The sequence below is a fragment of the Gallus gallus genome, chromosome 8, assembly GCF_016699485.2.
Source record: "Gallus gallus isolate bGalGal1 chromosome 8, bGalGal1.mat.broiler.GRCg7b, whole genome shotgun sequence".
Lineage (NCBI taxonomy): Eukaryota > Metazoa > Chordata > Aves > Galliformes > Phasianidae > Gallus > Gallus gallus.
The window spans coordinates 1,466,090-1,481,628 of NC_052539.1; the positions used below are offsets into that span (position 1 = coordinate 1,466,090).

General features: G+C 38.7%; 1 protein-coding gene across 6 annotated transcripts in view; it reads left to right on the forward strand.

The window, feature by feature from the left end:
* The first annotated feature begins 220 nt into the window (after positions 1-220).
* KIF14 (kinesin family member 14) overlaps positions 221-15,539 on the forward strand; it is a 195,749-nt gene continuing 180,430 nt past the window's right edge. For 4 of the 6 annotated variants that reach the window (XM_046944591.1, XM_422190.8, XM_046944592.1 and 1 more), the window contains exons 1-19: positions 221-270; positions 1,290-2,452; positions 3,344-3,598; positions 4,788-4,875; positions 5,433-5,531; positions 6,950-7,002; positions 7,557-7,587; positions 7,905-8,012; positions 8,674-8,790; positions 9,401-9,519; positions 10,127-10,299; positions 10,897-11,044; positions 11,146-11,209; positions 11,398-11,582; positions 12,329-12,431; positions 12,630-12,790; positions 13,506-13,653; positions 14,203-14,355; positions 14,951-15,077. In XM_046944591.1, coding sequence (XP_046800547.1) covers positions 1,377-2,452; positions 3,344-3,598; positions 4,788-4,875; positions 5,433-5,531; positions 6,950-7,002; positions 7,557-7,587; positions 7,905-8,012; positions 8,674-8,790; positions 9,401-9,519; positions 10,127-10,299; positions 10,897-11,044; positions 11,146-11,209; positions 11,398-11,582; positions 12,329-12,431; positions 12,630-12,790; positions 13,506-13,653; positions 14,203-14,355; positions 14,951-15,077 — 3,208 coding nt within the window. In that variant the 5' untranslated portion in view covers positions 221-270; positions 1,290-1,376. Of the gene's footprint in view, positions 2,453-3,343; positions 3,599-4,787; positions 4,876-5,432; positions 5,532-6,949; positions 7,003-7,556; positions 7,588-7,904; positions 8,013-8,673; positions 8,791-9,400; positions 9,520-10,126; positions 10,300-10,896; positions 11,045-11,145; positions 11,210-11,397; positions 11,583-12,328; positions 12,432-12,629; positions 12,791-13,505; positions 13,654-14,202; positions 14,356-14,950; positions 15,078-15,539 lie in introns of all 6 variants that reach the window. The other 2 variants (XM_046944590.1, XM_046944595.1) reach the window with 2 other exon arrangements.

Here is a 15,539-nt window from a genome sequence, read left to right on the forward strand (position 1 = left end):
CTGTGGCGGAGCTGCCACGAGACGATTAGGCCGGCCCGCGTGCCGCACATCCCGTTGCTGAGGCGCAGCCCGGCTCCGTGCCGCCGCTGTGCTGCCAGGCGGACCCGCGCCGCGCGGCCTTCCCGCCCTTTTTCCGCGGCGCAGAGGCCCCGCGCCGCCCCGCCCTCCCGTGACGCCGCTCCCGGCGCGGGCCAATCCCCCGGGCCCGGCACATTCAAACGGGGCGGGAGGAGGGCCCGAGCCGCGGTTGGGGTGCACGGAGGCGAAGCGGTGGGTGAGCGGGGATGGGTCTCGCTGGGGCTGCCCGCGGTAACGGGCCGTTTCTGGGGCAGCGGTGGCCGGGCGCGGCGCGGCGCGGGTGTGAGGGGCGCGCTGGGGGGCGTCGCGCGAGCTGGAGCTGTAACTCCACAGGGGAGCGTTGAGGAAACTTCCGTTGGAGCGGCGCTTCGCCTGACGCTGCTCATCGCTGGAGTTCGCTTTTTTCTCCGGCCGTTTGCTTTTTTTTTTTTTTTTCTGCTAACGATACAATTCTTGAAGAATCGAAAGGCGGATGATTTCTTGTTGGCATTTAACGGCGATTTGGTAGCAGCTGATAGGTGTGCAGGGGGTGACGATGGCAGACCTGTAACAGTGTCTTTCTGTGGAGGTTGGATGGGTACAGTGAAGAAAATGAGAACCGTACGATTTTTGTTCCATCCCTTAGGTCGGTTATCGTGTGCTTTTGCCGTGTGAGAATGGAATAGAATGGTCTAAATTAAGATTTTGTGCCAGGTATCTTTATTAACGGTCTTACTGTGTTACTACACTTAATATTGTACATCAGAATCCTGAAAGGAGCCACTTGATGTGCAGCATTGCGCTGTTAGCAGTGCTGGTGCTCTGTTGGTGACTGTCAGTTGCCAAACACCACAGGTGAGAGTAGTTCTGAGCGATGGAGGCACGGCCTCACGTGCCCTTTGCTTAGGAATCGTTGGGAATGGCTCAGAACAGTGTCTGTGCTCACCTGTGTTAATAAGCGATCCCTTTGGTCTTGGTGCTGATCGCTGCTGCTGCTTTTTGATGTTTCTGAAGCAAATGGTGGTACTCCACAAATGGAGTCTGAGAGCTGGTGAAAATAGCCATTCTAATGTAGAATGGGTATTTAAGTACTGGATGTGAAATGGAGGACGCTGATTATTACTGATATGTGAATGCATACTTACTGCAGTATATGCAAGGAGCTGCCCATGCCCTGAAATGTAACTCATATCTGTCACAAACATCATAAAATTCTTGGTTTGTCTTTCCAGGTTCCATGGGAAGAAACAACCAAATATAACGTTGTAGGTAGCAGTTGTAATCATTATAGCCCTAATGTTAACTCCTGTGTAGAGAGAATGTCTATTTACACAGTTTCTGTAAACAAGCCCTATAAGGCGCAATGTACTGCCACTTTGCAGAAGACTTCTTCACAAAATGCTTTTACCAGCAGCAAAATGTTGGGGCAGCAACTGCCATCACAGGTGTCAGGAAACAACCAGGACAGTTTGCTGTCATGTTCCCAGAATAAGTCTGAGGAAGTAAATAGGACCTACGTGATTTCGGCCTGTAGCAATGCGGATGACACATCACTTACACTGAGACCTCCGGGCAGGTTAACGCTCCGGAGGAGAACTAGAACAAGCAAGAACTTGGCATCAGGTGGTGGGCAGCCTGATAAAAATACACCCCAGGGCACGGAGAGTACGCAAATGGAGAAAAGGCTTACCCTGCAGAGGCGTGTGAAGAGTGGCTCTGTGGAAAAGAGTACAATCAATGGGAGTACTGTGCCTGGAGCAGAAAACAGTGTCTTTGATGCAGAGAGAAAATACAAGATTGCACTTCAACCCAGTATTAGTAATAATGATACCCATTATATTAAATCAAGCTGTAAGTTAGCTGAGGGTCAACAAGTTATCAACTTGAATTCTAAGTTCCATAGCAAGGATGTGTTTGGCAACGTTGAAAACGATGACTGTGTGCACTCTAAATGTAGGATGGACGCTGCTGATGCCAGATTTCCAAAGGAAGTTCCTGTATCAGAACAGCTGGCTACCTCAAAGTATGTTAATCAGGTATCAGGAGAGCAGCTGCATGAAAAAGGTGATATCAAAAGAATGGCTGGAAAGCAAAGGTTACAGCAGTTAAAGTATAACAGCTTGGAAAGACCAAGGACACCAACAAAAGCTTCCACAGAAGGATTTAAGCTTACGCCAAAGAACAGCACTTTTCAGGTGAAGTCATCTCTATCTGCTTCAAGTAAACAAACAGCTGATCTTCCAACTGTGTCAGAAAAGAAAACAAGCTCCTCTCCTGGGGGTAGAAGTGCAAAAGCAGATGAGGATGCTGAAAGCGACAGCGCTGAGAAGGATACTTTTAAAGTAGAAAACAGCAAAGTCACTGTAGCTGTGCGTGTGCGGCCTTTCAGTAGCAGGTTTGTATCCTAGTCTTGTCTCTGCTGCCTTATGCCTTCTGTATTTTTTTCTGGTTTCAGCTGGGACAGAGTTGATTCACTTCACAGTGCCTGATATGAGGCTATGTTTTGGCTCTACCAGTAAACCAGTGTTGATAACACAAAAATGTTCTAGCTGTTGCTAAAACACGGAGCTAAGGGCATTTCAGTTTCTCAGTCTCTGGTACTGTCCTTCCAGCGAGGGGCTGAGGGGCGCAAGGAGATGAGAGAGGACAGAACCGGGACAGCAGAGTTAAGCTGGCCAAAGGGATGTTCCCTACCACGTGGTGTCATGTGAAAAAGCTAAGGGGGGGTTGGCTGGCTGGGCAGCTGCTGCTGGGGGCTAGCTGGGCACCAGTTGATGAGCGGTGAGCAATTGTGTTGTGCGTCACTTGGTTTGTAAGTACATGTTATGTTACCATCTCAACCCATGACTTCTATTTGATTGGTTTTTTTATGTTGTTTTGTTTTTTGTCTTCCCCTGTCCTGCTGGGAGGGGAGAGTGTGTGAACAGCTGCTCAGCACCAGCTGAGCTGCCTGTTGAATTAAACAGCAACAGCAGTGTATATTGGTTTCTGTTTTGTATTATTTTTTTCGTGGGCTCAGTAATGTTTAACGCATAGTTTGAAATTAGCAAACAATTCTACATCAAGGTAAAGGTTTTAAGAGGCTGAATTAGTTTTATTGGAGCTTGGGGTTATTCTTCAGAGAGTTATTATTTGAACTATTTTGAGCTTCAATGCTGTTAATTTTTTTTTTAGCCAATGATTGCTCATCTTTTTATTTTCATGAAGAAATTAATTGAAGAAACTAATGTAAGGAATTGGGCTTACACTTCTTTGTCTTTGTGTTTATTTTTGCCCTTCCATTCAGAGAGAAAAATGAGAGCTTGCTCCCTGTAGTATCCATGAGCGGATCAGAGACATCTGTACGAAATCCGAGCACAAACCAGCTCTACAACTTCAGTTATGACTTCTCCTTTTGGTCCTTTGACGAGTGTCATCCGAACTTCGCAAGCCAAGAAACGATTTATAAAACTTTGGCATTGCCGCTACTTGAAAGAGCTTTTGAGGGATACAACACTTGTCTTTTCGCTTATGGGCAGACCGGTTCTGGAAAATCATACACGTAAGTTCCGAAATACCTTTCTTACAATCCTGTAGCCAGTTATTAATCAATGTGAAGTTACGAGAATACATTGTGTGTTACAGATATATTAGCTATTGAATTGTATTAAATAATGCTATACGTTTCAAGAGAATAAAGCATAGAACATAATATTTACATTTACTGGGGCGAAGTGACCTGTAGTATTTGATTTTACGTATCTGATGTTGACTGCGACCAACCAAACAAAAAAAAACAACTTTACAATAGTCCCAGACAAATCCAAGCCCACGCACCTTGTGTGTATTTCTCGAATAGAATGCCTAAAAAGCTTTTTCTTTCCAACCATACATCTATTAAAGCCATTTCTATGATCTTACTAATTCTGGTGAAGTGTTGTAGGAATTTAAATAGGTAGTTGAGGATCAGAGATGTTTTAATTAAATTTGGCATCATCTGATGTTTTTATTCTCTTTATTGTAGATATCTAACTTCCACAGAGGCATGATTTTCTTTTTAAATGAGAACTTAAAATGTACTTGCAGTATTTATTTGCTTTGGCCTAAAAGAAAGATATGCTCAGTGCTATTGCAGTTGTTATCCTATTTATAGCATTCCTTTTCTTTTCCTGTGTCTCTGGTTTAAAAAAAAAAAAAAAAAAAAAAGACTTACCTTCAACCCTTTATGTATTTTTAGCAAGGCTGAAAGTAATATCAGTAATAACCGTGTCCTCAGGTCACATCTATGCAACAGTCTTCTCACAGCTGTGTTGTGTTTCTGTGTGAGCTCAGTCTCTGGACTGTAGCTGAATCAGTTTGGTATGCTGGTTTTTTCCTGTGGCAGAGTTGGACAGGAAACAACTTGGAAAGAGAGAGGGGCTTGAGTTACTACACTGATGGGATGCAGAGAGTGGTATACAGTCTATAGATAGGGTACTTCTTATAGTACTTGTTTATAGTACTTTTTCATTTGTTCTAGGATTGAAAACTCTTGGAGTTCTCAGCCTATTTCTCAAGGGGGTGAATCAAGAAAATGATGACAGACCTTAGATGTAATCTTGTCTACCTCCCTGCTCAAACAATTGTGAACTTATTTCCTAACTAGTTACTACTACTACTTAAAGAAACGTGACGTTTTAACTCCAGGTGTACAAATAAAATTAGCTATAAGGAGTTACACAATGAAACTAACATTTGTTTTATAACTTCAGGATGATGGGCTTTGATGAAGACCGAGGAATAATTCCGAGGCTTTGTGAAGATCTTTTCACTCGAATAGCACAGACGGACCAGCAGCAGGTAGGGTGATTATGCAGCTCAGCTTATGCGGAACTGTGAGGAAAGTGGTTCGGTTCAGTATCTTGAACTGTTTCATGTTTTCCAATTCCAATTCGGGCTTTCTACTTCAGTATTCCTAATGAAATTACTTAAAGAGAAGTCCAGCTATCCCCACCTGAATTTCTAAGATTCTAACAATTTCCATTGTAAATAGTGTTTCTTTCTCTGTTTTGAGGATAGACCTTCATTCATACGTAACACAGTATGAGAGAGAGGGCCTTGTAATGGAAGGTGGGATTTTTTTAATTGAGATAACTATTTATTCGGATTGCAATTCCTATCCAAATCAAATCTTGTGAAGTGGGTTAGTAAACAGTCATGACCATTTCCATAGTGCCTTAAAGAAGGATTACCTTCTGTTCCTCTCAAATTTAATTGGTATAGCAATGGTAAATTTAGTGAATCATAATGAACAGCAGAGTCTGATCATCTATGTTAGTTTTCTAAGGAGAAAGAATGATTTTAAAAGTTTATTGGACAAGATGAACATATCTTTTTATTATTGTTGTTTTTATTAGGTCTTGTATCACCTCGAAATGAGCTATTTTGAAGTTTACAATGAGAAAATTCATGATCTCCTTGTCTTCAAAGCTGAAAGCAGACAGAAGAAACAGCCAGTAAGTTGCCCTCAGAAACAAGTATATACACAATGTCAAAGCAGTGGCTTTTGTTTTGTAAATTGTAATGCATAATGGATGAGCGATTATCCCTTTGTTATCGAAGTACTTCGGATTGCTAATAAGATTCAAGGTAAATAAAACCTTGCTTATATGATTTGAACGATGGCAAGGCATATCAATGGTTTCTGTGTGTATATGTGTGTATACGTGTATATATACAGCATAGAAAACAGCTTTTAAACCATTTTAAACAGCTTTTGATCCAGCACTCTCCTCAGTTCTTGATCCTATTGACATGCCTATTCACTTTTGAAAATATTTGTTGTTAATCCTCTGAGATACTTGTTCACTACTGATCTTCAGTATCTAATTGTGGTCAGTGGTATATTAATGGAAAAAAAATATTTGCAAAGGAGGATTTCTATCCACTTAGTTTCCTTTGTGTGTTTATGTTGCTCAGCTACAGAAAAATACTGCCAGATAAAAGCTTAGAACTAAAGAAGTGGCCAACTTCATTCAGATGTTTTGCCCTGGGTAATGTACTGCTTAGAGCTCCGGGGCTGGCAGGAAGTTCTTTTGTTTTGTTTGTTGTTGCTGTTATTTGATTTCACTTTTCTTTTGTTTCCCAAGAAACTGGAATGGGGTTGGGGGATTCAGTAATCTGAGTAACGTTAGTTAGTTAAAACTAGCTTAGCTCATTTTTAATACCTCTGCTAGAATATGTAAAACCGTAAGCTAAAGAAATTGTTGTGAACTAGGAGATGAAGAGAAGGAATTCATCATGCTAGATATAAAACAAAAGCTAGACAACATTATAAACAAACAAACCAAAAAACCACCCTGCTTTCTGTGCTTGGCAGTATTGAACTGTGCACTGTCCAATTCTTGTATGTAAACTGTGAGTGTTAGTTTGAGAGAGAAGATGAAGTATATTTGACTTGCTGTTGAAATCAGTCATTTATCCAAAACTACAGACTGATGTGAACTAGTCATGTAGAAGTAAAGACTACCTGGTCTGGTTACCAGCAGGCATACATCCAGCTGAGTTTTGTCTGTGGTTTTGAGCCAAACTGTTTAAGTTGAAAATGTCTATTGTGGCATCAGTGGTGGTGTTTTTGTTAAATACAAATCTCTTATTTAATATATTAGTTATTTTATAGTTTTATCCAAACGTTCTTGGAGATAGCTCTGTAAGCAATCTCTAGAGCCACTACTGTGATTTCTTAGGCAGGTAGAAACGTTCAGTTTTTGGTATTAACCTGAAAATTGTTCTAGATGATTATAATCAATGAAATCTAGTGTGAGGCTTTGTGTCAGGCATGTACACAAACTGCCACTTATTTTTATAAGATAACTCTTATCTAAGTAATGCACACTTAATAGGTTGTTTTTTTTTCTCTAATTGCTCTTTCCAGCTTCGTGTAAGAGAACATCCAGTGTTAGGACCATATGTGGAAGACCTAACCGTGTAAGTCTTAACTACTCTCAGGAAGCACTTCCTACATCAGGAAGTGCTGCTTTACTGTGTGAGTGACAGCACTGGCACTGATTGCCCTGAGAGGTTGTGGAGTCTCTCTCCTTGGCAATCTTCTAAAGCTGCTTAGATGCGTTCTTGGGCAGCTTGCTCTTTGAGGCCTTCATTGGGCACGAGGTTGGGCCAGATGATCTCCAGAGGTCCCCTCAAACCTTAAGCAATTTGTGGTTTAGTAGATGCACAGCATAGTCCTGGCATAATGTGTTATTATCTTGAGATTCTGTAAGTTTTTGTGCTCACCAGAGAAATCAGGCAATATCTCAATTTCCCACAGTCTAGCTTAGCTTGCTGTATTTCCATTGGCCTTAATATAATTAAAATTACTTTAGAATATTTAGAAACAATGTAAGTCTCAGGACAACTGGAATTTATGTGATTTATTGACATTTTCTCTTGAACTTAGGAAGTATTTTAAAATGCACACAACAGGTAAAATTGTTGAAAGAGAAGTCTCAATCTTATCTTTTTTTCCCATTCTCTCACTGTAGGAATGTTGTCAGTTCTTACTCAGATATCCAGGTAAGAGTTGTTCAGTTTTACTTCTACTTGCTTATTTCTTTGCTGTTGAAAACTGAATTTCATGGAAGGGAAGAAAAAGCTTTGCAGGTGGCTCAGTGTTCTGTGATGTTTCAGCATATGTAAAAGCACAGCAAGTACTAGTCCTATGCCTTGGAGCTGAGTAGATGCAGAAAGCTGGTATCAGTCTTTTAATATGGTTAAGTTGTGATTCCACCCTTATTAACACAAATGATGAATCCATAAATTGATTTGGAAATATTTTGAACTGCAGTTAACTACCCAGAGTACACCCGAAAGTTGACTTGTTTCTCTTACAGAGTTGGCTTGAACTTGGAAATAAACAGAGAGCGACAGCGGCTACAGTAATGAATGACAAAAGTTCTAGATCTCATTCTGTCTTCACTCTTGTTATGACACAAACCAAGGTATCACTGGGTGTTTTATTTTTAATTATCTGTTCAACTCACATAGTAGAAAATTGTTTTGTGTGCTGCCTAGGTGATTGGGAAGTATACTTGAATGAGGTGGGTGCATTTAAACATAGCTTTCTGATTTATTTATGAGACAAAACTTGACTTAGATAATCCTGAAAAGAAAGAAATTAAGTGGAGCTCCTTAGAAGTCTAGAGATTGACAGTTTTCTCTATTTACAAATAACTTGGGTGTTGTTTTTTGTTCTTAATTGTCCTTATTTCTTTGCCCAATAATTTGAGCCTTGCTATCCTGCTCACTCTTGACACCACTAGAATTTTTTCTGTCTATCAGGATTAGTTCTAAGGTATTTCCCCTGGTTGTTTAGATGATAGAGGCAACAGTCAAGTGTGAGCAGTGAGCTGTAGTTTTAACTGTCTTTTTCTGTGCAGTTCTTGCTTGTACAATTATGCACACGTAAACTCTTGATGCTGTGGTTAATTGTGTGGACTTAGTCTCCTTCATGGGATGTACGTGAAAGTATCCTGTCAAAAAATAAATAGTACTGTTAATGTTTGTTGGTTTATTTATTTGTCTTAAAGTAAGAACCTTGGTAGATCTGCTTGTCCTCAGACTTTATTTTAAGTTAAATGCAGAGTTCTCAAATTTTTCCAGGTAAAATCTGTGAATGAAGAGCAGCGTGACCACAGGCTCACCAGTCATGTAAATCTCATTGATTTAGCTGGCAGCGAATGCTGCTCTACAGCTCAGACCACTGGAGAAAGGCTGAAGGTAAATCACAACTTAATATCTGTGGAGGGGGGGAGGGGGAAGATGTTCTTCACAGAGCACCTCTAATGCTCAGCTCTAAAGCATCTTCCCCTGCCAGGGCTCTTGGGCAAGAATTGTCATTGTAAAAGGGACATGTAGCCCTTACGCTCATAAGTTTTGCATAGTATTTTGCTGATGAGGGCAAGCGGCCTTGAAATGTGTTTTGACTGAGTCCAGAACTTGCCTGGGACAGCACCCCTCTGCTGTGCAGGCCTAATGATCCTCTGAAAGGAATAAGAATGAACTGCGTGCATGAGCAGCTGACTTTGAAATTAGTGAATCAGATGTTACACAGTTGGGGCTTTCCCCTTTTTTGGAATTTATATAGATAGAGTTCATATTAAGAGACAACTTTTCAACCTGCCTATGTAAGGTTAATTGTACTTAAGACTGTTAAAGACCAGGGTCTCTTATTTCCAAATGAAGATGAAGGATACTTTTGCATCTTGTTTTTAGTCAGTGGCAATGTTTGATATGGTACGTCTACGCTATACAATAAATAAGCATGAGTAAATCAACAGGATCACACAAGAAAATGCAATTGAAGGTTTGTTATTTTTGCTTTGTGTAGGAGGGTGTGAGTATTAATAAATCACTATTAACCCTTGGAAGAGTTATTTCTGCGCTCTCCAAGCTGTCTCGAAATGGGAAGAAAACTTTCATTCCTTACCGGGAATCTGTCCTTACTTGGTATGTATGCTCCAGGGTTATTTTATATGGCAGTAAAAGGTTTTCCTAGGTCGTGAGTTCTCCTTCCAGGAGCCATTCTTTTCTTTTACCTCTGTGCAGAAGTTGGTTGATAGGAGGAGCTGGGTAGGTATAATTATTTGATCTCCGATTAGGGGCTTAGTACATTTATTCTCTTTTCCTCCATATGTTTTACAAAAGATGTTACTATATTTCTCTGCATCCTCACTGCTTGTGTTAATTGTCACAGGATTGCTGTGAAGCATTTTAAGTGATTTGAACTGAGGCAGCTGCTATGGTGGCACAGTAGAAAAGTTATTCCCCCATAATGGTGCTATTTCCAAACACAACTTTAAATGTGTGGCTTGCTCTTTAGATCAATTTGTATGTTTCTGCACCCAGAGCAAGTATCCTTTCTGCTTAGACATCTTAAACTTGCCTATCAAAATGACATACAGGGGAAATAAATTAGCCTTTTGAATCAAGTAAAGAACAATAGGACCTTAGTTTGTATTCTAAGTTAGCTGACAGTCACTCTCTAACTACTCTTAAAGTTGCAAGATGTAGGTATTTTGTCTATGATGTTCTTATAATTTCTTGTCAAATAAAGGTTATTAAAGGAAAGTCTTGGTGGAAATTCACAAACTGCTATGATTGCCACAATAAGTCCAGCTGCCAGCAATGCAGAAGAAACACTCAGCACTCTTCGCTACGCAAAACAAGCTTGTTCAATTATCAACATGGCTAAAGTAAATGAAGATGTGAATGCCAAGTTAATCAGAGGTGAGGTTGTCATCTGCAGTCTTTAAGACCTTTTTTCATTTGTCTGTTAAAGTTACTGCTCTGTGAGAGATGTTAATGCTAATAATTGTGCTGACTGACCACTGATTTCTTTAGTCTTCAAATGTTTTTGAATCAATTTTGTGTAGAAAGCCAAGCACTATCATCTTGGAGAAAGTTTGGTGTGCCCCCAGTAACACCTTTGGGTATTGGTTGTGTTCAGTTGTTCTTAATTACATGCTATTCAACTGCTTTGTAATTTTTAAAATAATGAATTTTCCTCTCTGCTTTTTGTGCACAAACCCTTATCTAGGCTAGTAGGATATATATATATATATATATATATCTTTTCCTAATAAAAAAACTACCCTGTGGGTGGTTTTTGTGTGTGTGATTTTAGTTGTTTTATTTTTTGTTATATCAGAGTTCAGACAATATCTTAAGCTGCAATTGAGAACCTGGAATAGGGAAAGATGTTTTGCTTATCTTTAATAAGGTATCAGGATGAATTTTTTCTAGTTTTGTTCTGAAATGTCTAAACCCTATTGTATCTATCTATCTATATTTTTATGTTATTTGTTATTGGTTTGTCTAAAATAGAGCTGAGAGCTGAAATCGAAAAACTGAAGGCAGCTCAGAAGAGTGCTCAGAACAGGGATCCTGAAAAATACAGACACTATTTGCAAGAAATAACATCTCTGAGAATAAAACTGCACCGTCAGGAAAGGGACATGACAGAAATGCAGAGGTAAGGTAGTCAGTAACATCTATTTAAACAGCAAATAGTAAAATCTAAGTACTTTACATTTGTTCTTAAGGCAGTGTTATTTTTTCCCTTAATATGTTAAGGGCTTGGAAAGCAAAACTTGAACAAGCAGAAAAAAGAAAACTAGAAGATATAAAAGAATTGCAGGTATGTTTTTTTCTTCCACTTTCTCCTTCACTTGTAATAGGAAATAATACAGAAAAGATGACATCAGCAATCCTTGCAGACGAATTAGAATACTTGGAAGATTTGTTTTTCTGAATGCTGTTTTTTAACAGAATAACATATATATATTGGGATACATAGAATAGTTTTTTTTGCTGACTTTTATCTAGAAAGCAGGAATTGCATTCAAAATGGACAATCGTTTACCAAACCTTGTCAACCTGAATGAAGATCCCCAGCTTTCTGAAGTGCTGTTGTATATGATTAAAGAAGGAGAAACTACAGTTGGAAGGTATACAGCAAATTCAAAACATGACATCCAGCTTTCTGGAGTGCTAATTGCTGATGATCACTGGTATGTAGTATTCTTTTTAAGTTTTTTTTTCCTTTTATTATTTATGCCAGAGCAGGAAGTACTTCCATCTTGGCTTTGCTTTAGGAGTTGCTGTTACTTCTGGCAGTAGCAAAATATGGCTTTCTAACTACAGAGGATAACTTATCCAATGTTCACTGATTAAGCAAACTTGCTTCTCTGTCTCCTTAGAAAGCTATTAAGCTAAGTAGTTTGATTTTGGTGTGCGTTTTGTTAATGTATTGAAATCTATTAATGTAAAAATCTTGCAGAAGGTCCTGATCAAATGATGCTGTCTATGATAACCTTTTCCCATTCAACTTAATGCGTAGTGAAATGCCTTTACAATTCTCACTTAAATCTGATAGTAGGTAACAACTTGATTGTATTGAATAAATGTTGTTTAAATTGCATCTCGTGCTATTGATCCTAAACAGAACGCTAAATTCAATTAATCATTTACTGAAAATGAGTTATTTGGATACTGTGAGAAATTAAGGAATCAAAGGAATGCTCTGATAACGGTATCATAATTTTCTTAGTAGGAACTTAGATTAAATAAACATTCTCTTCATACTTGTAGGTTCGCACTCAAAAAGTTTGTGTTATGTTCTAACTAAATAGTACAAAGTCTGCATCCAGAAAAAGGAAAATAGGGCACTATATAAAGTATTGACTTTTAGTCTATTAAGAAACATCGCTTGCAATTAACATCAGCTACTGATGTAACAGATGTTTCTTGTTTTCAGTGTTATAGAAAATACTACCGGCCAAGTGAGTATTATTCCACGGAGAGAAGCTAAGACATATGTAAATGGGAAATGCATTGTAAACCCAACAGTTCTGCATCATGTAAGTAGCTGACTTTGTAACAGAGCAGTGTATGTGTGTGTGGATTTTATAGCTGTATTCCTATTACAGTTTCAGAGTACAGTTCTTTTTAGAGGGCTCTGATACAATTAAATTCTTCTCAGTTTCTACTCCTACCGTCTCTGTTTCAAGCCCATAAATCCTAAAAGTTATGGAGTAATTTTTTTTCCTTCCCTGTAGGGTGATCGGGTGATCCTTGGTGGAGATCATTACTTCAGGTTTAATCACCCAGTGGAGGTTCAGAAGGTGAAAGGGCTGTCTTGTGGAACTACGCTTTTGCACGATGGTCCGAAAGACTTCGAATTTGCCAAGAATGAGCTGCTGATTGCACAGAGAGCACAGTACGTACTCCATCTGTTTTCTTTTACTAAAAGTCAATTAGCAGCTGTTAATGCAGCTCTGAAGTAGCTTGAAGTGGTAAGAAACTCAAGATCATTATTTCGCTATATGTGAAAACTGGAAAACATGGAGTGCTTAATGTAAACTCATTTTGTGATGGGAACACAAATTCCAAACTTATCTGAAGTGAATGTTTACTTATAAGAGGTGATACCACTGTCTAGTCCACTTGCCAAGAATGCTGAGCACTACTGAAGAAAAGGTTAAATATGCAGAGATCCACAAAGGAGTACATCTCTTCAGTTGCACCGTATCCCCAAATGTATAATGTCAGAAATCTACTTCTGAGATTTTAGGGAGCCTGAAAAAAACATACACTATGGAAATGAGAGATGGATGTTACAACTTGAGTCATCTGTGATGGAGAATTTGAGGAAAGGTGGGGTTATTCTTAGTTGCTTCTCTCTTGGGAGTCATTGAGCTGCCAGTCACATTGGCTTAAAATATACTTCTCTGTATCTTAATGTGATTTAGTTTTCTCTATGAAATGAAAAATACCTAGGTAAAATATAGAAGTTGTAAAATAACTTTTCACTGTTAACACTGGAGACTATGTAGCATTACTCCTTATGTCACAATAGAGGTGTGTAAGATTAACCTCTATGCAGACTATAGGAGTCCAAAGCCAGCATTCTAAATGTGTACTTGCACTTGTAGGCTTGAATCAGAAATTGAAGAGGCACGAATTAAAGCCAAGGAAGAAATGATGCAAAGTGTCCAAATTGCAAAAGAGATGGTTCAGCAAGAACTGACATCACAAAAAGAAGCTTATGAAAGCAAAATAAAGTCACTGGAAGCAGAGGTGGTAAGTTGCCATAGAATTTTTATAGGAAACTTAACAATAAAACAGAATAAATCAGAAGGTAATGAAACAGAAACGTTAGTATGTCAGGATGTATTTACTGTGTGTTACGTGGTGGTTTCTTTGTTTTTTTCTCTTCCTGTCTTGCATACCATATTGGTATCTTAGGGAGTGCTGAGCCTTGTTCTTCATTTAAAAAATAAATACAAAAAGCAAGTCACAATTAATAACTCAAGAAGTTGTAGAGTAGGTATTCTCTTCAGAATTATCCTAGGAATTTTGCTCATGACTATAATTAGTCATGAAATAAAATAATCATCCTGTGTGAATTTGATGAAGGTGTAACTCGTATGTGAACCAAAATCACTACAAAATTTTATTCTGTACATCTTCTAAATTGCTGTATTATTCCAGTATGGGTTGTGTTCCCTGTAGGGGCTGCATGTTCTTGATGTATTCAAATGAAAATAAACCTTAGTATCTGCTCAAGGAGTGGATCAGAAATGCCATAGCAGTGGTATACTTCTTTTTGTCTGTCCTTTATTATGTTAGAGAGAAGAATCTCGTAAGAAGCAAGTGCAAGAGCTGAACAATCAAAAGGCTGCAAGTAAAATACAGGAATTAGAGAAGGCAAAGCAAAATCTTGAGCTAGAACTGCACTTCAACAGGAAGCGCTTGGAGATGGAGGCCCTAGCTACTAAACAGGTATTTATAAAACAAAACAGCAAGGTTTCTAGGTGGCAAACTTTCTTCTTTAGATAAATCATTGTACTGTATTGTTAAAGAAATGATTTTTCTTAAGTTTTTTCTCCTATGTGATATTAGGCAAACAAATGCATTTTGTTTACCATCTGAATGTACTATAGTATACCATTTGCAGATTAACTGGTACTGACATCGTTATTCCTCTTGTAAGCTAGGCTATTTTGCTTACGTACCAACTTCAGCCACCATTGCTACTGCCAAAAGTCCCAACTCTTAAGATGCAATTTAGTAATGCTCCTTTCTTACACTGGTGTTTATGTATCTGACTTACACAACAACTACTATTTTATTGCTTACTTTTTTAAATGCTGCTTCTCTTTCATTTCTGTATTGCTTTTAAACATTTCAGTATCTAACCAAAACAAGAAGCCTATCAAAGATGGAAGATGAAGGGTTTCATACTGATGGCAGATGCGGAAGATAAACTTCTTTCTGTTGTAAAAAAATCCTTAAAATCATAACTGGAAGACTAAGTATAAACATAACTAAGCACTGCTGAGTTTCACGCTATGTGTATTTTTTTTGTCTTCCTCAGGCTCTGGAAGATCATACTATTCATCATGCAAAAATACTTAAAGCTCTAGAAGATGAGAAACAGAAGATTGCTGAAGAAATTCAAACCCTACAGAAGAATCGTGCAAGTGGGAATAAAACTGTGAATAGTAAGCATGTAATTAATGCTGCAGGAGCAGTGATTTCTCTTTTGCACAGTGGATCTATTGTGTGTGGATCCTGAAGTTATTTTCTTCTTCTAACACTTCTCTAACAAACATGAAAAAGAGGAGTTTTATGGCTGCTGCAACCCTTTACTTTTCTGAAACAATGCGTACCACCAGACAGCGCTAATAACTATTTTATCTCATTCGGGGTGGTTTGGTGGATTCCCAGCTAGTCTATATTTACCCCCAATTGCTTTTTCTTGCTTTCTCAGTCTGGCTGAACTAGTTAGGAGTTAAGCCACTGAGGAACTGGAGTAACAATTGATTCTGTTTAGTCTCCTAGTATAGCTTAATCTATAGTATCTGATGTTAAGTCGTTATTTTTTTTAAGTACCCCTCACTTTTTTTCTTTGTTTTTTTCCAAGTATTATCTACCTGGGAAGTTGTTTTTTTTCCCCCTCCAAT